The sequence below is a fragment of the Vitis vinifera genome, chromosome 3 (genome assembly GCF_030704535.1).
Source record: "Vitis vinifera cultivar Pinot Noir 40024 chromosome 3, ASM3070453v1".
In the NCBI taxonomy this organism is placed as follows: domain Eukaryota; kingdom Viridiplantae; phylum Streptophyta; class Magnoliopsida; order Vitales; family Vitaceae; genus Vitis; species Vitis vinifera.
The window spans coordinates 7,542,060-7,565,851 of NC_081807.1; the positions used below are offsets into that span (position 1 = coordinate 7,542,060).

The following is a 23,792-nucleotide window of genomic DNA, read 5'->3' on the forward strand; positions in this document are numbered from 1 at the left end:
TATCCACTTAATAACAGAACGACTTCCTCTTTCTCTTTGAACAATATAGAGAGAAACAACTAAAACAAATAAGAAAAAGGGAAACCTCATTGTCCATATAAAATTCTGGTAAGAACCAATTCATTGAAATAGAAAATTTAGGAAGAACAGAATTCAAATTTGGCTGCAGAAGACAAGCTTGAATTAGGTAGAGACAATAAAATTTTTCAGGATATCGCCATTGTTACAGAAGGTTATATTTCCAACATGGTTCGTGGGCATACCACCAGAAAATATCATCTTCACAAGCATACCATCCGAAGTGATATAAATGGTAATTGCATCCATCTAGTGGTAGAACAATGCAGTGGTGGAAAAAAAAAAAAAAACATAAAATAAATAAATAAATAAATAAAATAAAAAATTGAAGAGAGAGCACTATAACATAACACCCATTGGTATCAGGGCACTGAGAAGCCTAGTCTAAAGCCTTTGCAATTAAAGTATCACTGTACAACATAGAAACAATTGATAAATACATACATTGTTCCAGGGATTGAACCATAACCTATTCTTAAGCATTGGGTTTACAAGACAAAGGTGATACTGCACAGATTTTCTACATTACCCTATTTTCTGTTTTGTGTTTTTTTTTCCCTCCTTTTTCTGGAATTAGCTGCACAACTTTCCATATATAAATAAAGCACAGATTTTCAATCATTTTCTCCTTTCCTAGTTGCCTTTCACAAGACCATCACAAACCAATAGAACCACCAACTATGCCTTTCACAAGACCATAACTGGAACTTCTTTTGATTGTGCTGTCCTTCAACACCTGAACTGCAAATATAAGAAGTTCTACCATCTCAAATCCTGCAGCACATACGGAGTCTATTTTCTCACTGCTGGAATCCCCATGAAAACAGCCTGGCGCATTGTCCATACTTTCACCAAATGATTCCCCATCTGCCTCTGCTGACCAACTAACTGGAAGAGAACTGCCAAGAGCAGTCTTTACAAGTTTTGCTTCATTAATAATGTCATCCAGTGCTTCTAACACGCTAGAAACTGTGCCTCCAGATGTAACTGACTCTTTAGCCTACAGAGCAGATAATAGTAGAAATACAGAACCTATCAATTTCAAGCATAAGAACAATGTTCCTACAAGGAACCTGATTTTTTACTGAATGCTCAGAAACATTTCAACTAGAAGATAGAAGAAAAAGATGCCCAAAGCAGCACGACACTACAACTTCCATCATGGAAGGGTATGGTAGGTCTGACGTTTGTAGTTGATGTTCTTAATTATGAAATATTTAGCCACTCCTATGACCTGCCCATTCCCCCTCTATCCTAACTAACAACATATCCCCTGCTCCAGATATAAAAACTTCTGTTCAATTGAAAGTGTAAAAAGAATAACCTCTAGAAGTGTGAGACGAAGCCTACGAATCGAAGAGGTCAGATGCTCAATGCTTTCCATGCTTTCCTTTAGGGTTGCATTTTCAATCTTCATTCTGGAAAGAAAAAAGGAAAACATAAAAGTTAAAAACATATATATATATATATATATATATAGAGAGAGAGAGAGAGAGAGAGAGAGAGAGAACAATCAAGTTTTATAAATGCTTTTCTTTATGATAGATCAGTGGAGAAAAAAGGGGATATGTTTCCCATGCATAAGAAATGCCTATATACTGTATGCATCAAGCGCTATAAGCATTTTCCAAGACCTGGCAAAATCCATGCTATAATTGGACTTTCTACCAGAGAAATTCCCTTCACTATTCAGGTGAGCTTCAGCTTGATTTCCACTGTAATCTAAGGCACCGATCCAGCGTCTCAGGTACGTTTTCTTCAGCAGGTTTTTCAATTTTCCATCTCTTTCAAGAGTAGCATTTCTTTTTTCCCCAATGTCAGCTAAAAAATTTCCCTGTTTCATGTCATGACTGATCTTCCTGCACATATTTCCATATTCCAGTTAAATTTATTTTCAATATTTCATTGAACAAAACTCACATAATGCAGAAGGTGTAAAAACTTTCAAAAGGCAGAACTTCACAAGGAACAAGAAATAGAGTAAAGCCTAATAATGAGAAAATGCAGAAGCAACTGTTTGGAATAATTCATTATCCAAATTATATTAAGTAATTCCTCACTAAATCATGTCTTGCAAAAAGTGTGAAAATTTTTCAAACAGGAGGTGTTAGCCCAAGGATTCTCCTAAGCGTGTTTTGATGATAACAAAACAAGGTTAAGTAAGCTAATAGGTTCAAATCAAGTTTCAGGTTATAAACAAGAAAATCAAAAGAAGAGGTCAAGTCAAATTGAAAGATCTCAAAGAAAGGGAAATCAAGGATACATGAAGACCAATCAAAATTTAGAAAATCAACGTAAGATGAATCCTTTGGGTGCACTTAGGATTTAAACTTTTTACATGCATTTCTTCAATACTTAGTTTCATTGAAAACTTGCTTAAACGCTTATAATTTGTTTGAAACTAAGAAATCATCCAAACACCTAAAGCAAATCTTTTCAAAATTGAGCTACAAAGTCACTTAGAGACATTGCCTAAGTATTAGAAAGCTTTTGGAAAGAAAAAGGAAGGTTTTAGGCCTGTTTTGGTCCAACCGGTCAAGGGGGACCTGAACCAGCTCAACTGGTTGGGAATCGGTCAAACTGGTTGCCTTTTTCCGGTCAAGTTTTGGTTCAGGTTGCACAAAATTTTCTCTCTTTCAGAGGGCTTGCATTCCCAATCTAAGCTGCCCTTTTCCTAGTCGAGGCCTGGTCAAACCTCAGAAAGGACAAACGGTCACCTGTTGTGCATTTATTACTCAACGATGTCAACTAGTCAAACTGGAGCTCTATCCGTCGAGACTAGTTTGTGCTTTTTGGGGTGTCCAAGGTTGGAAACCTATAAATAGAGAACTCTTATGTATTTATTGAGAAGAGAATACTTGCGTTGAATTCTTTATCTACCATTTTCTATCATTCAAATCTCTCATTCCTTTGTGCATTAATCATTCACTTACAAATCATTCTTAGTGCACCCCCTGTATCCATCCTAGCCTTCTTCATACTTGTTCATTTATTGAGCTAGGATTAAGAGAGGTTAAACCTTCATCATTTTGAGAAAGATTGAGTGTTGAAGCTTCAAGTTGGGTTTGAATTTGAAGAGAATTGTAAGAGCCCATTGAAGCCTTGAATGCAATTGTATCGCTTGAAAGCTTGGGTTGAAAGCTTCAGTTTAATGGAACCTTCACTTGGAAGAAAATTGAGGAAGTGGACATAGGTGGGATTTGCTGAACCATTATAAAACCAAGTTTGCATCTCTCTCTCCCTCCCTCCCTCTTTCATTATGCTATTAATTGTTTAATTGAAGGTGTTCATCAAAAAAGTTTCAAAACCCAATTCCCCACGTTTTTGGAGAAGTTCTTAAGACAAGGAGATTGAAATGGTTGTTCAATGTATGAACTCTATGGTGGCAAGCAAGAACTGCCTGGATAAATAGGTGTGCACGCCAGCAGGAATGATAACTTTCCTGTTTGATTTTTTTCCTCTGGAGTCCAATGTTACCTTCTCCTTATCAGATAAGGAGATTTAGAGACGTTTGCTACCTTCTCAAGTCAATTTCTTCACTTGAGGAGGCAGTTAGTCAGAAAATCTTAACAATGGATCAGATTGAGCAGAGGGATTGATCTAAAGTGAGTGGATGCTGCCTTGCAAACAGAAAGAAGAATCAGTGAACCATTTGCTCATCCATTGACAAGCAGTTCGTGGACCTTCATTTTCACTCTGCTCAGGATGGATAAGGTGCTGCCCCATTCTTTAAAGCAGTTGTGGCTAGGTTGGCATGGAAGTTCTGTTAGGAGGATCTCAAGGAGGAATTGGAGTCTTGCCCATCTGTTTAATCTCATATGGAAGATGCAACTTCTTCCAAGATGCCAATCCTTACCTAAATCTCTCCTTTATTACATATCCCAAATTTTAATGCACTAGTAAGATGCTCCCAAAGGCAAACCTAAATTTTTAGTGGGAAGTTGATCCACTGTACACCTAAAACTCAAATCCAACTGCTCAACCTACTCTTACTAGGCCCACTAGAAAAAGCTCACTATTTTCCAAATTTATTTTTAAACCTGAGACAGCTTTAAAACAAAACAACACCCATCTCAAGTATAACAATTGCTCACTACTAGCCTTGCAAAAAAGAAGGGAGTCATCCACGAACAGGATATGCAAGATCAGAACCCCACCCCCATCCTTTCCTCCTACCTTGAAGCCATTATGGTCCATAATGCAACTCAACACCTCCATCCCCAACTTGAATAAATAGGGAGAGGGTGATGAATAAAGAGTGAGAGAGTGGATCATCTTGTCTCAAGCCTCTTGAGTTATGGAAGAAACCAGTTGGTGTCCCATTCACTAACACTGAAACATGAAATGTTGAAATACAGAATTTAATCCAATCAAATACAGTTTTAGCAGAAATTCATACTACTTATCACTGAAATAGGAAGTTCCAGCTCACGTGATCATGAACCTTCTCCATATCCAATTTGCAAGGCACCCATGCTCTCAAACTTTTGAGTCTAGAGTTTCAATGGACATAAGCTGCATTCAAAACTAGCCTACTCTCAACAAAAGGAATTTCAGGACTCAATCCTAATCTTGCCAATAACTGTCTTAAGCCTATTTGCAATACTTTTTGCCAAAAGCTTGTACACTCCACCACTGAACTGATAGGACAAAAGCCATTAATACCCTTCACTCTTTCCTTTCAGGAGCAAGACCAACAACGCCGCATTAAGGGTTCTCTGGAAAAAACCAAAACAACAGAATTCATAGAAACAGCTTATAACTTCATTTCCAACTGTAGCCCAACAAAGTTGCCAAAAGGCAATTCTGAAACCATTTGGCCTAGGAGTTTTATCGCCCCTAAGTCCAAAAGTGCCACCAAAATATCCTCTTCACTGAGAGCTCTCTCCAAGATCCAACCCCATTATCCCTCCATCTAACTGCTTGAAACCAGCTCTCTACAAACCAGAGTGTTTGTCTCCTGAATCAGGATACAAATGGTGAAAGAAATTGACTATCTCCCTTTTAAAATCGAATTCCCCCTCCAAGAACTCCGTGAAATTAGATGGTTTTCAGTGTTAAAATGAGCAAATAAAAACATTTGCTGCAGCTGTTGCCCCTTCTATGGATATCATGTAGACAGGTATCTGCAGTCCATCAATGGACCACGTACACAAAGCAGAGCGTATGCTAACACCAAAATGTTTAACCATAGCACAAAACCCACAATTTAAAACACAGGTGAAGCCGTGAAGGTCCAAATTTCACAATTATACTGTTCTGTATGTTCATAAAACAGGAAAGCCAAGATGCGTCCACTTCATGTCCTATCAATGTCAAACAAGCAATGGCCACATGTAAAAATTCATTTAAATACTAGAAATACCCAAGACACGTGCAAGATGCATTTAAGCAGTCTGTGTCCAACACATGCCAATCACAGACTGCTACCTTGATAAATATGCCTGGTATGTATTACGTTGGGTCATTTGACACTGCTTTAATAATCAAAGAGTGAAGTCTAGAATGTTCAGTTTCCTTCTTTTCAACTCTCATATTACATCAGTATGATGTTAATAATTTTATTCAAATCCTACCGCAGTTTCATCTTTTCCTTTCCCCTTTTTGTTTGCTTGTACATTGTGACAACTTTATTAAGAATTGAAGATTGAATTTTTATTTAACTATTGGTAATTTCTCTTTTGTATCCTAATTTTGCACAATAAGTTGCATGACAGTTTTAAGTGGCCAAATTTGCCACAGGCCTAGTTATGGCCATTGCCCAGGCTTGCCTTGGAGTTTTGCCATTTTGTGTGGACCTAAACCATAATAGCATTGGAATAATAAATGGGTTTCATGCTAAGAAAAGTTCTGATATAAACACCCAATTTTACAACTGAGTCATATGATTTGGACCATCTTCTTGAACCATGCAGGGATGCATTAATCAAACCCAAGGCACACTTTACACAGTTTGAGCCTCTAAAAATTCAAACTTTAAGGTGTTTTCCAGATTTGGATTCAAAGCAAAATCATGAGAATAAGGCTTCTTCCTGCCAAGTACCTACACACTACTGCTAATGATGGTTGTTACTAAAAATATGTTCAAGATTGAAGTTGAACGTGAACAGATGTCAGGAGCCAGCAACCCCACTATCTAAACTTCTGCTTACCCTACTTCCCATCTACAAATTTATTATCCCATCCTCAAGGTTCATCATCACCGGAATGCTGACAAGATCTAAACCAGATAGGAACTATATTAATCTAAGACAGTTTCAAAATCAATCCTCAGTTCACTAACTACTCTGACAAGCTTTTATAATATTTGACAGACAATTTGGTTATTTTCGGTTCATCAAGACCACAAGACAAAGGGTCCCTGTTCAAGCCATTGACATGGTGCAAGCTTTGACACTGGAACTGCTAGAAACCGCAAAATTTACAAGTCTCCCTTACTAGAAAACAAAGGCACTCGAAAACACAAGTAAACATATAAGATATTATTTATTTTGTATAAGAACATTGATATTTATATTCAGAAAGATAAGAAAAAATCATACTCTTGTAGTAGTTGATATTCCTGCTTCAATTGTGCCAACTCCATAAGAGCTTTTACCTTTTCATTGGTAACCTGAACAAACAAAATATTTGCTCAACCCATTAACCACTCCAGTAAAGAAAATAATTAGAAGCCAAATATCAAGCTGCATAGAGCACTGCTCAAGACCGAAAAGAGAAGATATTTTGCCTTTGAATAAGGACACCAAAGAAGCATACATAGAGATAATAGCACCATCTACAGGTGGCAATAAATAGCAGTTTACTCAGCTAGTTCATTCTTGATTAGAAGCTGATCCACTTAAACCATACCCAACCAAATAATTGGGTTAAGAGTACTAATGAACTAACCATATTAAGATACACCACTTTTTATGATAATACAGGCTGTGTTATTATTTTTAGTTTGTTGTTCTGTCAAATTTTTTTCATGCTTACAGAAATATTAAAAAATTAAATATTTCTTATTAAAACCTAAAACCTAAGGATCTAGTACTGATGAGGGTGCAGGACCAACAATTGAATTGCTTGAACCATAAACCCTGAATCATGGAGATAAAAGGGTAGGGTATTGCTATATTAACACTCATCTAGAACCAGACAGATGACAGTGCTAAGCACATTAAACAAGTTGAAAATTACAGGGCCAGGATGTCAGAAAGGAGTAAATTGGTGCAAGGTATCCTTTGCAGAGGAAATACTCAAAAAGGTTAATAACTTCATTACAATGAATTTCTTTTGTGCAGGTGCCCAGATATAAGCACAAATTTCAGTTAAATTTGGAAATTTTAGCACATCCATGTCGTGAGTCTGCAAGCAGTAAGGGTGGTAAAATTACCATGAGCAGAGGAAAAAAAAGATATGATTCCCAGTAAAATCATTTTATAATTCCTTACATGAGGAGAATTTAGAGAAATTTGGGGTACCCCATTTAGAACTTTTTGTTCTTTTTTCTTTTTTTTTTCTTTTTTGGCCTGGGAGGTGGTACAGTGTGAGAGGCAAGGACAGATAATGGTGAACAGATGCAATATTTGTAGAGTAAGTGATGAATCACAAAATGACATCCAGAAAATTGCAGGACATAATGATAGAAATTTTAAGATGCATTAAGTCTTTCCTATTACAGGGATGGAAGTTTATGTGAATGGATAAGAGGAAGGTACAGAGAATGTCTCCCCCTTGCCTGTTTTGGTGCATATGGAGAGGGCATAATGATCAAATCTTTGATGAGGAAAAGCTTCCTGATCAAAAATTGAATGAGAACCTTGTTAAATCCTTTTTGGGGCAGTCTGGAGCACCACTGGGTATAGACAAATATACATTTTGGGACTTGTTAGATAGCCCTAAATTGTGGATAATTGGTTTGAGGCTTTGAGCTAGACTGTTTCAATTAGGTGCTTCTGTTTTTTCTTTTCTTTTTATTAGTGCCTTTCTATACCCCTTTGTGTACATAGGATCCAATCACTCTTCGTTAGGGCTATTTAATAAATTCTCTCTTTGCCTATCAAAAAAACCAGAGAGAAAGAGAGAGAGAGAAGGAAGGACCCCACCCCCAAGGGTTCCCTCAACCAAACATACAAAAATTTGACAAATATATTTTTCAGATCCTCTAAGAGCACAAACTTTCAAAGATTCTTCTACTGCTCCTTCCATAAACACCAAATGCACACTCAAAAAGGGAATCCTCCCTACTTCTACTCTTACTTTCGCTCACTCAAGTAGTGTGCTGAGAAGACTCCAGAGGTCAAAAATAGCAATTACTGGAGATCCCAAGCCCCAACAATGCATGAGCAAGCAACTAATAGTGACTCATCCTTACACCAGCATATGCAACACCAATTCTCAAGAATCCTCCCCTTCTCATGAGCTGGTCAATGGTGAGGATCTTCTCCCAAACAACCTCCCATATGAAGAAACCAAACCTAGATGGTGTATTTTGATTCCATGCTAGCCATATGGGAAAGATATAATGGCTCTAGACAGAAGTGTCTCATATAAGGAGTTAACTGAAAAATAACCACTATTTGAGGGCTATCGCAGTAACTAAGCCTCCTTAACCCTCCTAGACTCTGATTGCCCTCAATGGTATAACCTTATGTAATCTTGCCTTTTTTAATGGGCTCCATTTTTCCAGAAGTCTAAAAAGACTAAACTGGATCAAAGTTTTGTGGTAAAATTGTCCATCATAACCAGTACAAGCATGTACTGTGATGTTTCTAACACGATTCAAGAACACAATGGACATATTGAGCATGACTGTTTAGCTTCAATAAAGAAAAAGAAAATAATTTTGATTAAAAAAATATATCAGCAGAGAAGTAATATTAGTATATAGAGCATAATCATAAATACTGCATTTTTTCCTTTCTTTCTGGTTCTATAATAATGAAATCCCTTGCTTTCTTATCAGAAAAAATGAGTGAGCTATCCTTGAAGTAAGAGGAACCTAGATCCCTGCCCCCAAAATACACGCAGCCTAAAACTAAACACCACAAAGAGTATGTATGAACCAATACATAGAGCCTGAAAACAAACACCACAAAAACAAACACCACAATGAGTATATGTATGTATGTATATATGTATGTATGTTTGTGCAGCCTAAAACCAATACATACGGTCTAAAACCAAACACCACAAAGAGTATATATATGTATGTATGTATATATGCATGCATGTGCAGCCTAAAACCAAATACCACAAAGAGAGTATACATATATGTATGTATTTATGTGCAGCCTAAAACCAAACACCACAAACTGTTTATAATGTATGTGAGTAAGCTATCCTTGGTTCTATAACAGTATAATTCTCTTGCTTTTTTATCAGAAAAAATGGGGCTATCCTTTGAAGAAGAGGAACCTAGATCCTTATGTATGTATGTCTATATGTACATAAGGATGGATGTATGTATGTATGTATGTATGTATGTCTGGTTGTATGCATGTAGGCATGGATGTATGGATACATCTATGTATGCCCCATAGTTTCAAAAAGCACAAGATGCACCTAAGGTGAAAAAGTCTTTTTAGGCTTAGGCACAAAATGCAACACAAGGCAAGTGCCTGAACAAAATGAAGCACAACATAGGGTCTATATCAATTTTATAAAATACGATCCAAAAATAGACAAAATGCGCCTCTCCAACAAGGTGCAAGCTTTGGCAGGTGAGGCACTATAGCTACAGTGTGGCTGTGCCTTGGGCCTAAGAGCACCTTCTAAGTCCCTAGTAAACTGTCCCCTAATCCAAAGAAATCGGGATGCATGGACTGCCTGCCTTCTATGTCCCCAGTAAACCGTCCCCTAGTCCAAAGAGATCATGTATGGATGTGTGTGTGTCTGTGTCTGTGTGTATCTGTATGTGTGTGTGTGTGTGTGTGGATGGATGGATGGATGGATGGATGGATGGATGGATGGATGGATGTATGTATGTATGTTGGATGGATGGATGGATGTATGTATGTATGTATGAATCTCTGTGTGTATGTATCTATGAAATCTCCGTATGTATTTATGTATGGAATCTCCTCCAGGGCATCCCACTGGACAACCCAAAAGAGAAAATAAACTTTCAGAAGCCACATAAAAAAGGACATGAACTGAGATTAACCAAAGACATGAAATGAGATTTTGAATCAACCAAATCATCTTTCCTAGAATCATATAAACCACCACATGAAAATCTTCTGATATTTGTCAATTCTACTAGTAATCTCAACCAGCATTTAAACATAGGCATGAAATACTTGCATTTCATTCTCGGAAATAACCTGTTTCTTTATAAGTGGAGACATCATATTGGGGAGTTCATGCCACTATATTAGAGTTCAAGATTGTATACTTTATTGTAAAACTAATATGAATCTGCAGGGATTTTGCATGTCTTTAATTATCATGGTGGTTGGTGGGTTGGTTTGTTGGGCTAAGAGAGGTTTTGGAATGATGGTGGCATAGGATAATGACCTACTTCTTTATAAAGTGAACATAGGATGGAGACTTGAAGCCTAGCCCAAGTGGCAAGGGATTGGGGTTTAGAATGAGGGATTTCACCCATGAGAGAACATTTTAAAAATCAATTCTCAAAAAATAGTTTTAATAACAATATTTAAAAACTGTTTTCAATTGTTTTCAGGAACAAAATTTTGTTAGGAAACTCAAATATTGAAAACAGTTTTCTTGGCATATTCTCTATGACGGAACTTCGCACTTATGTACACAACAAAAGTTTCCAAAACATTATTCATATTTTCAATTGTCATAACACTTTTTAAAAAAAAACAACTAAAAACACTTAAAATTAGTTTTTTGAAAAAATAACTTATTTTTAAAACAGATTTTCATAAAATTATTTTCTATCAAAAGCTTGTCAAATGTGTTTTTTGAGTTAGAAAATTGTTCTGTTATAAGAAACAGAAAACTACTTTCAAGAACATTTTCCAAACAGGGCCAAAAGAATCATAAGACAGGAGAGAGGGAGGGGTTTTCCAGATATAATTTAATGTCTACCAGCTCATATCCCGCCTACTGAAAATTTTCCTACAGTGCAATCAGATGATTTCATGAGTCAGCAATAATCATATATACATGAAAGCTTCCTATCTATCATTTTCCTAGCAATCAAATTCATAGGATAGGATATTGAGTAACCAAAAGGCAACATGCTATTAAAATCCTGGTATTGAAGTGCAGGAAACAAAAACCATATGGAAGTTACTTGTAATAAGTTTCTCTGAAGCTCCTCCATTTTTTTCTGAAGAACTATATTAACATTGCTCTCCAGTAGATGCCGTTCTTCCTGCTGTGATAAAAGTAACAACGCTGCAACCTGACAAATTTTCCAAAGTAATAACACAAGAAATTAGCAAATCAGCAGCACATTTCCCTCCCTGTCTTTTGGTTGTGTGGGTGTGCAACAATACTTTAAACACTCTCCTAGGTCCTTTGTTGCTGACATATCATCAAAATATTTTCCTCGAATGTGCATACAATGGAAAAACCTAATGCCAAAGGGTGGGACTTGCAGAGATACACATTACCTTCTCTTGCATTGCCTGAGCAAAGGCTTCAGAGGCATCACCCATTCCATCAATCACATTGTTTTTTAAACCAGGAATGTTACTCTGGAACAATGACAAGAATTAGTGAGAACTCAAATTTAAAATTTCAGAATATAGAGGCCATTTAAGAAATGAATACAGGAAGATGTTTGGTGTGGTGGGGCGGGGTGGGGTGTGTGTCACAGTATATAGAGAGCATATTAAAGATGAACTAGTAGTCTAAGTACCATAGAACATTCTCCTTTATGCAAAGATTTTTTTTCCCCTTTTTTTAACTTTCTTAATCCTGAACTTTAGTCAATGTTTCCAAAAACTGACAGTGCTTTAAGGGTATCCATTGAGAAAGAGACATTATCTAAGGCCAAGAGATAGATATTTTGACATCATGCACAGCAGATACAGCAATTTTCATTGAATAGTGGAGCAATATATCTATTGTTCCAGGAAATATTTTCATCAGGTCATGGAGAATATATGATATTTCAACTGATGAAGATATTTCCTAGAACAAAAGATATATTGCTCCACCACTCAATGAAAATTATATAATATTTCATCCCTCCCTGTCCTGCCTCCATTTTTCTTAAGGTATATTTATTTTCAAACACATAGACACAAACAGATCAAAAGGAACAAATGATGGCATGATCAATGCCTGATATGAACAATATAATTAAGAGGCACCAACTGCATGTTTCAGGCATTGAGTAGTGGAACAGTATACCTGTTGTTCCAGCAAAAATCTTCATCAGGTCTTGGAAAATATATAATATTTCCTCCCCCCTTCCCCACTATGTTTTTCAGTATATATTTATTTTCAAACACACACACACACACACAGGAACAAATGACAGCATGACCAATGCCTCATATGAACAATATAATTAAGAAGCGCTTGCATATTCCTCTCTCTTCTCTGATTTTCCTGATATGTATTCATTTCTCACAGAGATGGAGAGGAACAAATGATACGATCAGTGTCTCATATGAACAATATAATTAACAGGTACTCCATCATGTGCTTGAATAATTGTTAAAGGTCCAAGATACCTAATTTGCTATAAACATAGATGTCTCATGAGTAATCTCAAGTCTAAGAAACTAAAGGACCCATGACAAACCCAATACCAAATATGCAGAGGGGAAGACAGAAGAGGGAAGAAGGAGAGAGGGAAAAAGGGGGGGCAAGGGGGAGGGGGGAGAGAGAGAGAGAGAGAGATAAGAGTGCAGAACAAGCAAATAGTCAACAAACCTCAGCTACTGAATTATGATCCCCAACAATACTAACATGTACATCTCGACACTCATTTTCATATAACTTTAAGTCTCTCTGAGGAGGTTCCAAATTTTGTTCTCTGTCTGCATCAAGCTGTCGAATCTTTTCTTCTACCACATCAATAATTGATTTGAGATGGGATTTCCCCTCATCAAGTAAATTTACAACATGAAGTCTGTGCTGAGAATGATAATGAAGCAACCCTGATATTCTGTTCTTGAACATTTGGTGTGAAATGATCTGAATGTAAATCAATTAGATCAAAAACAAAGAAATGCAATTCAGAATTGACACTTAATTTCAGTAAGTTTAAAAACAAAGCAAATGCAATCCAGGACCAAGTCATAATTTCTGAACATAATAGAGTTCTTACTTTCTGCTTTTCCAATTCACTAACTTTCTTCTTCAAATGATTTTCAATTTCCAAACCCTATATGCCACAAAAAAAAAAAAAAAAAGGTTGATTAATGAGCAACTAAAAACTCAGTATCCAACAAAACTGATCTTAGATGAGAACTGAATCCATACCACCCTTAGCTTGTTTTGAAGATTATCAACAGAGTTTCTCACCATCTCCAGCTCCTCTTCTAATGCATCCTGTCTAAGGAAAGTTATTCAAGTAGCAAATAGTAGAAGAGGAAAAAAATGCAAATAAAAAATTCCAGAATACACAGCATAGAGCATCATAAATCATATAATATTCAACTTTTCCCCAAAAAAAATGGTATATCAAGTATCCTGAAACAAAGAAAAAAACTAGATAAGGATATAGAGAGAAACAAAAATGAAGAAAAACTCACAATGTATTTAGAGGTGGAAGTTTCCTCATTAGTATTGAAACTCCACATTTCTACCGGATCAGATAACAGGCAACCACATTTATCATCCCAATTTGCATCCTCAAAAGCTTCAAGAGAATATTGTCTGATCTCAAAAAACTTATTAATAACCTGTTATAATACAAAGTATGATCATCAGAACCAAAAGAGCATGGAAAGCAACAAAGTCATGTCTAATGCTCCGATGTATTATTCAATATCAGAATTTGATCTACAAGGAAAGTTAGAGAGCAACACATAAAATGACAGGTATGGAGAAGAAAGAAATGAGAACTGAAAGATTAATGGGTAGCAAAATAGGCAAAGGTAGAACCAAAACTCACTTTCTCAACTCTCAAAGAGTGAGAGGCGTGATCTGTTCAAGACAAGATCAAGCAAAGTTCATTGAAATTCTTTAACGATGTCACGCAATGAACAAAAAGCATGTCACATAGAAGAGTGACCAACTTGTTCCAACTTGGTGACTAAAAAGAACAATGACTGAGGCAATGAGAAAAGCCATGATTTCCAAGGATTTAACAGTGGATAAACCCCAAAGTAAAGTACAAAGGCAAAAACAGATTCCAGCTGATTGCAAATAGTTGGGATCAAGTTGTTAGGTCATTAAATGTTCTCTCTGACCAAATTGACATGGGTAGGTACTTAGTTGGCCATTGCTTTTTGCCAGTCTATGATCTGTGTCTTCTTTGTGTACAGCTTTTAAATACAATACCATTGCATATCAACTTAACAAGATGTTTCCTGGAGAGACTAAAATAAACAATGGCAACTACCTTCTTGAAAGTTTCATTCTGATCTTCTTGGTTCGCTAGATCAATCTGCAGTGCAACATTCAGTTGTTTTTGCTTCAAATTATCTGACTCGAGCTCTTTTATCCTGCCTCACAAAAAAAAATGCATATCTAATAGTAAAACAATTTTACTTCAGCTGCCATCTGCCTACAGTGACAATGATTCAAGTACAAATTCTATTTCCAAAGCATCCTAAAACATGGGAAATCATGAAACAAACTAAACAAATAGTTGTTGCAGGAATGCATTATAACACACACCTGGGGTTTGTATTTATAAAATTAATTTGCATTTTTAATTCACAAAATAATAGATTGCAAGAATGCTAATAAATCACAGATTTCTTCTGCAACAAGAAGCTCTGTTATTGCAGTACCAAATCTACAATAATTTAAATTCATTTTTCCCAAAAGAAAATGAGTTATGTCCATCCAAAAAGAAAAAAAGAAAAAAGAAAATGAGTTATAAAGAAACAGTAACTGGGCCTGTTTCTGAAGTCACAGTCCATAATTCCTTTTTTTTCCATGGTACTCAAAGTTGGTGCTGCTTAGCCACTGGAATTATTCAGAGTTCATTTAGCCATGGAATAAGTGATGCCAAAACTGGATAATGAATGAGCCCAAGACATGGGAAGTGCAAGAAGGAGAGGACACTTTAATTTGAAAAGATGATAAGAGGGGGAAGCTTCAATGTCAAGTCATATTGCAATTCCCTAAGAGCTGAGAATACTTTAGTATTCCCAGCCAAAGAGATTTGGGGATCCCATGCTCCTCTTAGAATGTGTTTTTTTTTTGCTTGGAAAGTCGTATGGGGGAAGATCTTAAATGTAGATATGTTAATGAAGAGGGGATGACTCATGGTGAATGGATGCAGCCTTTGTAAAGATAGTGAAGAATCGACTGATCACATTCTTATTCATTGTGATAAGAAGAGTGCTATGGACTTTGTTGTTAGTAGTCTTTAGCTTGTTTTGGATGTTTCTGACCTCTGTGAGAAATCTCCTCCTAGAATGGAAATTAAGGGCCTAGATAAGAAGAAAAGAGTAGTTTGGCACTTAGCTCTGATTTGCTTATTTTGGTATATTTGGAAAGAGAAAGGACTTTCAAAGATGAAGAGCTATCGGATCAATGATTGGAGGAGTACTTCAGTTGTTCACTTTTAGAGTGGTCCCAGGATTCAATGAAATCCCCTCTATTTTGAATTTCATAGATGCTCTTTCTTGTGGTTAGTTTTGCCCTATCCTTGTAGGCTAATCTTGTTTTTGTTTGGTGCTTGCTTTGGGATGTTTTGTGTATATTGTCTGTATACATAGGGTGTGCCCTCTTTTTGGCACTTCTTAATACATGTTTTTCTTGTCTATCAAAAAAAAAAAAAAAAAAAGAGCCCAAGCCATGGAGAGATAAAAGCTTGTTATTATTGCAAGTGATCTACCACCTCAATTACCTCTTCTGGAAATTATTGAATTCCTGTAATGCAAGTTCCTCCTTCTCCTTAGCCTTCTCAGCCTGGTGTTAACCATACAGAAGTTTCAAAAGTCTTCTTAGGATATTTTTGGGTAAATAACTTAATAAATTTAAGAAGAAGAAGAAGAAGCAGAAGCTCCTAAGAGCTAGTGTACAAATACAGCAGAAATTGAAAAGAGAAAACAAAATTCAAAATCGGGGGGAAATCAAAACCCGTTAAAAAGTATTATATATATAGAAAATAAGCTAAGTTGCTCAAAAAAACCCTTAAGGACGGAAAAAGGGTAATTGACATAACCTCCATAATCGAATGATCCCGTTCAGCAAATGCGGCAGCAACACAACCTTGGAAAAATTTAATCTGCTTCTCTGCATCCAAATTCTGGAAAAAAATTTGAAATGAATCAGAATCAATGAAATGCAGACATACTCCAGAAAATGCACAGGCTTATCAGAGATAAATTGCTGTCAGATCAATATCTTTTATGCCCACTCCAATTCCCAAAATCAACAGAGTGGAGAAACTTAAACATTGATGACTTCTTATTTATTTCCATGCCAAAATAATACCCATATTCATTTGAAAATGGTTTACAACCTCATCATCATCATTATCATCTTCCCCCAAATCCCCCTCTCTGGGAATTCCTTCCAAATTTCCAGACATTTCTGCTAATAAGACCTATAAGAAGTATCTTAAGAAAATAACTCTTTCCTAGCCAAGAAGTGATTCAAATGACTTAGATGATGATTTAACATCTAGGTTCACTTCAGAAAATGAAAATGATTGCTATGGTAGCCTCTAATGTTAGCATTTCAAGACTTTTTTTTTATAGGCAAGCAATCCAAGACTTTCTTCAAGGATCTGCAAAATTTTCAAAATTGGCAAGATATGGAATGGGAAAGTTCAATAATTCAAGATTTCTGATAGCAAGAATCCACATCAATTTAGTGTTTATTGTTTGTTCTACTTTTGTTTTTTTATTTCGCTTTATCATCCATAAACCCAAGGTTAAAATGGTATTAGATTTCTGACTCTTTAAGGTTACATCATTAATTTAAACTAGAAGCCCTTATAGTTAAAATCGCCTTTAGATGTGCTGTTTGGTCGACCCATAAATCTGATTGGTCAACCAATGAGTGATAGAAAAAGGTGGCCCCACAAGAAATTAAACTAAGTTAGACTATAAAAGGCTTGATAGAATTTGGGGAAAAAAATGACTAAGCTATTAAGACAATTGCCTTGTAGCTCAAATACTAATAATAAGGCTAGAATTGATGTTTAAGCCCTTGGAAAGTTTTAACTCAAGACTAGACAATCAATTAAAACTTTCAATAGGTAAGATGGAAAACTACTTGAGAAATTGGTGGGTTCTAACTCAAAATATTAAAAATCCATGTCAAATACGATCTTATGAGCTTAAGACATTATTCGATCAAGATAGCTGAAAATAACCCCTCCATGGGACAAGGATAAGAAACGGACAAATCATTCAATCCAAAAGACCTTCAACTTTTGAAGACAAAAATATAAACTAGTATAGGAGCAGTTCAAGTAGCAATCAAACCATTAACAAGACCTAGCTTAGATAAACCTATTTGTGTTTGTCTAAGAGACACTAAACACAATAATTTTGCTGATTCAATACTAGGGCTCTTAGAATCAAATATTACAATAGACCAGTCTATTTCAATTGCTATCCTAATCTAGAAGTTGTATACATAATGATTCCACAAACAAGGCCTTAACATTGAGCATACAAACTAGGGGGTAATTCAAGAGCAAAATACTTGTTGGTTGTCTATATAATTTATTACAAAGTTATGATTACATCCTTGAACCCCAAGTGCATAGTCATCTTCTACTAAAAGAGAACTTTAATATTTCAAGCTAATGATGAACATGCATCAACCATGGTTCCAAAGCTATTACCTGGGTATTAGTTGACAAACTCATCAAAGTGGTACTTAAAAAACTTAACAACTCCTAAAATACCCAACCACTTATTCTATGGAAGATAGAGATAGATCAATAACTCTTAATTCCTATCCAACTTCTAAAAATCAAGAACTTAGATTTAGAGCATCATCATCAAGGTCTCTTTTAGCTACACCTTTGCCAAAAACCTGAACCAAGAATTGCAAGGAGTAAGCTTTCAACCTAATATATGAAGACCCTTTTATCATGATAATATTAACATAAAAAAAGACTCACCTTGTCCACCAACCAAGATGACCCATCAAAACCAAGGCAATTGTTTACCATAATAAAAAAAAAACTTTTCCATAGATAAAGAATAGATTAGAAAAAAATAATAATAATAATAATAATGGAGAAAAATAAAGGAAAAAATAAAATAGTGTTGCTCAACATCGGCAAGTAACTCATGGGAAGGTGAACACCAATGATAAGTTGCAATTGAGAAGACCCTACAAGTCCCTCTGTCCTCAATGGTGCATTCTTTGCAAAGGAAATGGAGAGTCGATTAATCACCTTTTTCTTCATTGTCCTATTACCATTGGACTCTGGAACAAGTTGTTCAAGCTAGCTGGGTTGGTTTGGGTCCCTCCAAGGAGTTTTGAGGACATGTTGGTTATTGCTTTTAAAGGCTTGGGGAACTCCTTAAGAGGCAAGACTCTTTGGCAAGTTGCTTGCCTTACTTTGGTTTGGATAGTGTGGCAAGAGCAAAACAATAGGATTTTTGAGGATAAGGGGAGATCGGAAGAGACGTTATGGGATTTGATTTTGTTATATTCCTCTCTTTGGGCTTCTTGTTCTGCAGCTTTTAGAGGAGTTCCTCTAAATGTGTTACAACTCAACTGGAGTGAGGTTTGCGCTTCAAAAGTTTGAGTTTGTGGGGGTTTCTCTTTGTTTTTAGCTAATGTTGGGTGTTTTTTCTGTTGTTCAAATTGTGTAGGAAGGACCTCTCATCCTTCTAGTGGTTTCTTTTGTTTCTTTTTTCTTTTCTTTCTCCTGTATCTTTCCTTCTATTAATATATTTCTCTTCGTTTCTGATCAAAAAAAAAAAACATTGGCAAGTAACTACTGATAAAGTCATCACTTTGGTACACCCTCCCTTAGAGGAAATAAAAATTAGTGCACATAATATAGAAATAGGTCCTTAAAAAGGGGGCATATAATATTTGCACTTCAGACCAATCAGTTTAGCAGGCATGTGAGGGGGTAGGGGGAGAGGGGTTGGGAGCTATACATGCTTCTAGCAAAAGTCCTAGCTAACAATGGAGCAGGATGTGGTTTGCTGAGTCTTCCTCACTCTTACAGAAGTAGCACCAATTCACTGAGGGCCACCTTCTCCTTAGTTGGTCCCCAGTCATATCCTATCCCAATAGCATCCCAAGCAAAGAATTGCACTTTTCAGAGAGCTGCAAATCCCCAAATCATATAACAGAGAGCAGTCCAGATCCCCATATCATATAACAGAGAGCACCCCATCCTTGGAGCAACCCCAAGGATGGTATATATTCACTTTTTCTTCCTCCAAACACAACTTACCACCTCATCAAAGTCATCAAATAGGCAGTAAATGTGTTTGGAAAAAATATCCTCACCTTAATTTTAAAAATATCGTAGTCTCCGGACCAATGGTCATAATGCCATGGTTCATAACTCCTGGCCTAGGCCCAGGAACTGACTGAGGATCTCTAGACCATCAAAATTCAAGCATTACATTCCAAACATCTACAAGTTCGAAGGATAGTTAGGCAGGATCACAGATAAGCCAAGCATATAAAAAATCTGGACTGTTCACACAATTCCATTTCAAATTCCAATGAGCATAGCCATTCAGTTCCGATTGCTTTATCAACATCAAATTATCAACCGTTCATATTTTTTCTAGAACCGGGGTCCAAAGGAAAAGGCCACCTTGGAAAGGACGGGTGACTTCCAAATTAGCTTTTATAATTTCTGCTATTTGAACCCTCTCAGGTCAGAAGTTAGAGCATCCTAGTGATGGCACAGACAAAACCATCAACATTATAAAGCATGGACACATAGGATTAGACTAAAAACATCCCTAATAGTTAATTGGGAATAACTGCCCTTTTCTGCGTACTTGGATAACCAACCATTAGGTGTCTTATAATGTACTTTTCTCTTGCTTATCAAAGATACATAACAACACCCTCCTTCATAGTTTAAGGTCCAAATCCTCTTTCTTTCACCTTCAAAGCAAAGTTTAGCATTTTATAATAATACTCTCAAAATCCAACTCCCAGTTTTAAAGATCTCTCTGTAAAATGGGGCGCACTATCAATTGTCAAATCTGGATGAGTATTGAGCCTTGACATATATTTGCTTACTTGTCTGCAGCAATCAAAAATACATCCAGGAAGCCATTTTAAGCAAGATATATTGGCCCTTTATTTCACACCTATAATTGACCAAATTAGATATCCATGATTTCCATAACATAAAGAGGCATAAGTTAGTCCCCCACCCAAACCTAGAACAAAAAGAATGTGTGTGTGTGAGAGAGAGAGAGAGAGAGAGAGAGAGAGAGACCTTTGAGACCTCTGCATTATGCAAATCTGCCAGCTGGCTCTGGAGAAGGCAAAGTAAACATATAAATTGTGGGCAGACAGATTGCTAATAATGTAAATTTAGAAGGAAAAAGAAAAACCTCACTTTGATACGATAAGCCTCTGAAAGCTCCTCTTGAAGATTTAAATTCTCTCTTGTGGAAGCAGCTACCTTCTTTTTCAAGTTCTCAATCTCCTGCTCCAAACCAGCTGTCCTAATAGGGCATTAATTTCAATATAGAGCATTTTTATTGCTAATCTAAAAAGATAAATACCCCTTCTTGCCGCCGCCACCTGTGTGTGTGTGTGTGTGTGAGAGAGAGAGAGAGAGAGAGTTGTCCTCATGGAGCGGCAAAAAATACCTCTGAAAATGCATTCGAGTAGCTACAACAAGGTAGCTAGGTCCAGCTTGCTGAATGCACAACTGTTCAATATCTTTACGTAATTCATCTCGCTCTACAAAACAGAGAGGAATACTCAATATCAAATATCATTAAATAGATTTGAAATTCAGAAACAGCTCAGAGAATCAAACAGAAAACATGGTATCCAGGAAGCATAACTTAACCTGCCAAGAGCACAATGTGTTTATCTATAATTTGACCACAATACAAAACTATGTATTCTAGAGTCAGTTAGTTGACGGCAGAGGGCAGTGCGCCAGGTTCAGAAACAACCTAAATAAAAAGATTGGAGATTGGGTCATACGGATAATCATGGAGTTCAGAGAATGGGTAGAAGTGTTTTGCAGAGGCTGCCAAAATAAATCACAAGCTCTTCTGGTGGTTTTAGGGAGTAAAAGAGCAAGTGGATTCAATGCCAAAGTGAATTATCCATCCAATATATCTAGCATTTACCTAAGTTACAGAGAGAGATATGAAATGGATAGACATAGAATCCATTCAAGAAACATATGTGCTCATGGGCATAGAAGCCATATGAATAGGTGAGGTACCAGGTTGCACAGAGGCAGATAAATGTGCGCACTCATGAAAATATTTGTATCAAGGAGGTGAAGAGTTGGGAGGTGTGTCAAACTCAGCAGAAGACTAGGCATTCTTGTTAACCAAAACACTAACGGGTGAGAAGTTAAGTGACAATAAATTTAGACAATGAGTTTTTCCAGTGCCTGTAAGTTCTCTAATGGGGTTAATCACTGATGATGATTTCCAACAAGATTAGTGCTGGACTGAACCAATTCCTTTGTTCACACAAAAGATTAATGACCAATTCAGGCATCTCACCACACCATATAGTGAATCTAATATCCCTTCTTCATTAAATCTGATCTCTTCACTATTTCATGTATGAACAATAGTAACACATATATATACACACTATGAAACCCAAACACAGAATCCATTATCTAGGTGCTGATCTATCAAAAATAACAGTGTTGTGTATAGACCCAAAGTACCAGAAGCTGTTGACAAAGGAATAACTGCATTAATCAATAAAAAAAACCACATACCATGTTCCAACTGTTGAATGCGAGCAATCAAGGACTCATTGTCATTCGATTTTTCATCCATGTCTGAAGCAGAAAATTAATCATGAGAAGTTAACCCAAAACAAAGCAAATAGTTAAACCACAAAATTAAACACTAAATTATCAAACATTAATTTAAAAAATAAACTTGATCCTCAAGTATAAATACCCACTTTGGACCACTCAGACCCCATCAAATGAACACAATGAAAATCAGAAACCCAATTTCACAAAGTTTAACCCAACAGTCGAAACTTTTGCACATTGATTTCAGCATTCAAACCCCCCAAAAATTTGACTCCAAAAATGAAAAACAACAACTAATAATACATGAAGCGATTAAACAAGTGAAATTCACAGCATGGTTTTTTATGACAAAAGATACTTCCCGAAAAAGCCGAATTTTTCTTCAAAGCTATTCACTGGAATTTTTATTTCCCCGGGAAGTTCTTATGGAAAAATTTTCCGTCAGAGAAAACAGAACCGGCCAAAAAAATAAAAAATCAAGTGAAGTAAAGAAAATAATTTCCAGAGCATCAGAGAAATTATCGAGAATTTGAATTCCAAATCAAACCAAACAAAAGAAACAAGGAAAAAGGAAGCTACCTGAATCGTGCTGAAAAACCCTAGAATTGAGAAACGGGAGAGGGAATATTTCTAAATATCAAACGGCCTCCCCCGAATTCCTTCTGTAACCAGCAACTCTATTAGCTGGTTCCTGATAAATATCAATCCGCACCCTCCATCTTTTTAAATATTAAATTCCCCTCATGGCTTTCATTGAATACCATGCCTTAATTTTTTTTTAGTCTGGATGGGCATTTAAAAATAAAAAATTAAAAAATTAAAATAAAATCAAATAAAACCTAAAGCATAAAAGATATAAAAATCTTAGTTTACACTATTTTGTTGTAATTAAAAAATAAAAATATAAAATAATGTTAGAATTAAAATTATATTTAAAATCTTTTATTCTATGATAAAGAAATGTTGAGTTTAAATTTAATTTTTGTTTTGCTTTTTTTTTTTTCAACTCCTCTTTTCTACTCCATTTTCGGTCTATGTTTGGTTTGGGGAAATTTGAAGGACAATACCAGAAAAAGAAATTTGAGAGGAAAAGTAGAATGAAATAAAATAAAAAATATATTTAGGTTGTATTTACTATTTAGTTCTCGAAAAATTTGATGAAGGGAAAATGTAAGAGAAATAAAATATAAAAGATAAGTAGAATGGAAGAAAAATAAAAAATAGATTACAACTCAATAAATTATTTTTATTTATTGATTCAAATTCATTTTATTTATTTTTAAGTTATCGATATAAAGATTAAATATTTTTAAAATATATGAATTTTTAATTAGTTTTAATTATATATGATTTCTTTAATATTTTTCATAGAACAATTAACACATGAAAAAATCATTTTTCTTTAATATTTTTTTCTTTTCTTAATACTTTTTTAGAATCAAACATAATCTTAAAGTCAATAAATTATTTTTTTATCTCACTTAAAAACTTATTTAATTTATTTTAACTCTGAATAAAAAGATATTATATAATTTAAAAATGTATAAGTTAGTAATCATAGTTTAAAAAATCGGGATATTTCACTGAAAATATCAGCAAAATATCAAATATTGAATATAGGAGGTGGCCGAAACAAAATCGGTCACTAATCAAGGGAAAGAAATTTCGTCAAAAACCCATTTTATTTTTA

At 35.6% G+C, this 23,792-nt stretch overlaps 1 protein-coding gene across 4 annotated transcripts; it reads right to left on the reverse strand.

Moving 5' to 3' along the window:
* Positions 1-403: 403 nt before the first annotated feature.
* On the reverse strand, positions 404-22,828 carry LOC100251573 (uncharacterized). Of its 4 annotated transcripts, none has more exons than XM_059735952.1 (18): positions 22,682-22,827; positions 22,058-22,120; positions 20,949-21,042; positions 20,693-20,801; positions 20,570-20,608; positions 16,343-16,426; positions 16,025-16,086; positions 14,564-14,666; positions 13,752-13,901; positions 13,480-13,548; positions 13,325-13,381; positions 12,964-13,191; positions 11,655-11,738; positions 11,333-11,443; positions 6,621-6,691; positions 1,713-1,937; positions 1,403-1,496; positions 404-1,078 (listed from the first exon to the last, which is right to left on the reverse strand). In XM_059735952.1, exons 2-18 carry the CDS (start codon positions 22,116-22,118, stop codon positions 734-736), a joined length of 1,986 nt encoding a protein of 661 aa, XP_059591935.1. In that variant the 5' UTR covers positions 22,119-22,120; positions 22,682-22,827; the 3' UTR covers positions 404-733. The 4 variants fall into 4 exon arrangements, with proteins under 4 accessions (XP_059591935.1, XP_010647911.1, XP_019074568.1 ...); XM_010649609.3 differs by having other exon boundaries at positions 12,928-13,191; positions 22,682-22,825; XM_010649611.3 differs by lacking the exon at positions 404-1,078 and having other exon boundaries at positions 1,747-1,937; positions 12,928-13,191; positions 22,682-22,828.
* Positions 22,829-23,792: the final 964 nt, after the last annotated feature.

Excerpts from the sequence above, each read along its gene's own strand:
- LOC100251573 (XM_010649609.3), bottom strand. The coding sequence starts at position 22,118 with ATGGATGAAAAATCGAATGACAATGAGTCCTTGATTGCTCGCATTCAA. Across the intron at positions 13,382-13,479 it reads TTCAAAACAAGCTAAGGGTG|GGTTTGGAAATTGAAAATCA; the intron begins GTATGGATTCAG and ends TGTGGCATATAG. Across the intron at positions 1,938-6,620 it reads GAATATCAACTACTACAAGA|GAAGATCAGTCATGACATGA; the intron begins GTATGATTTTTT and ends AAATATGTGCAG.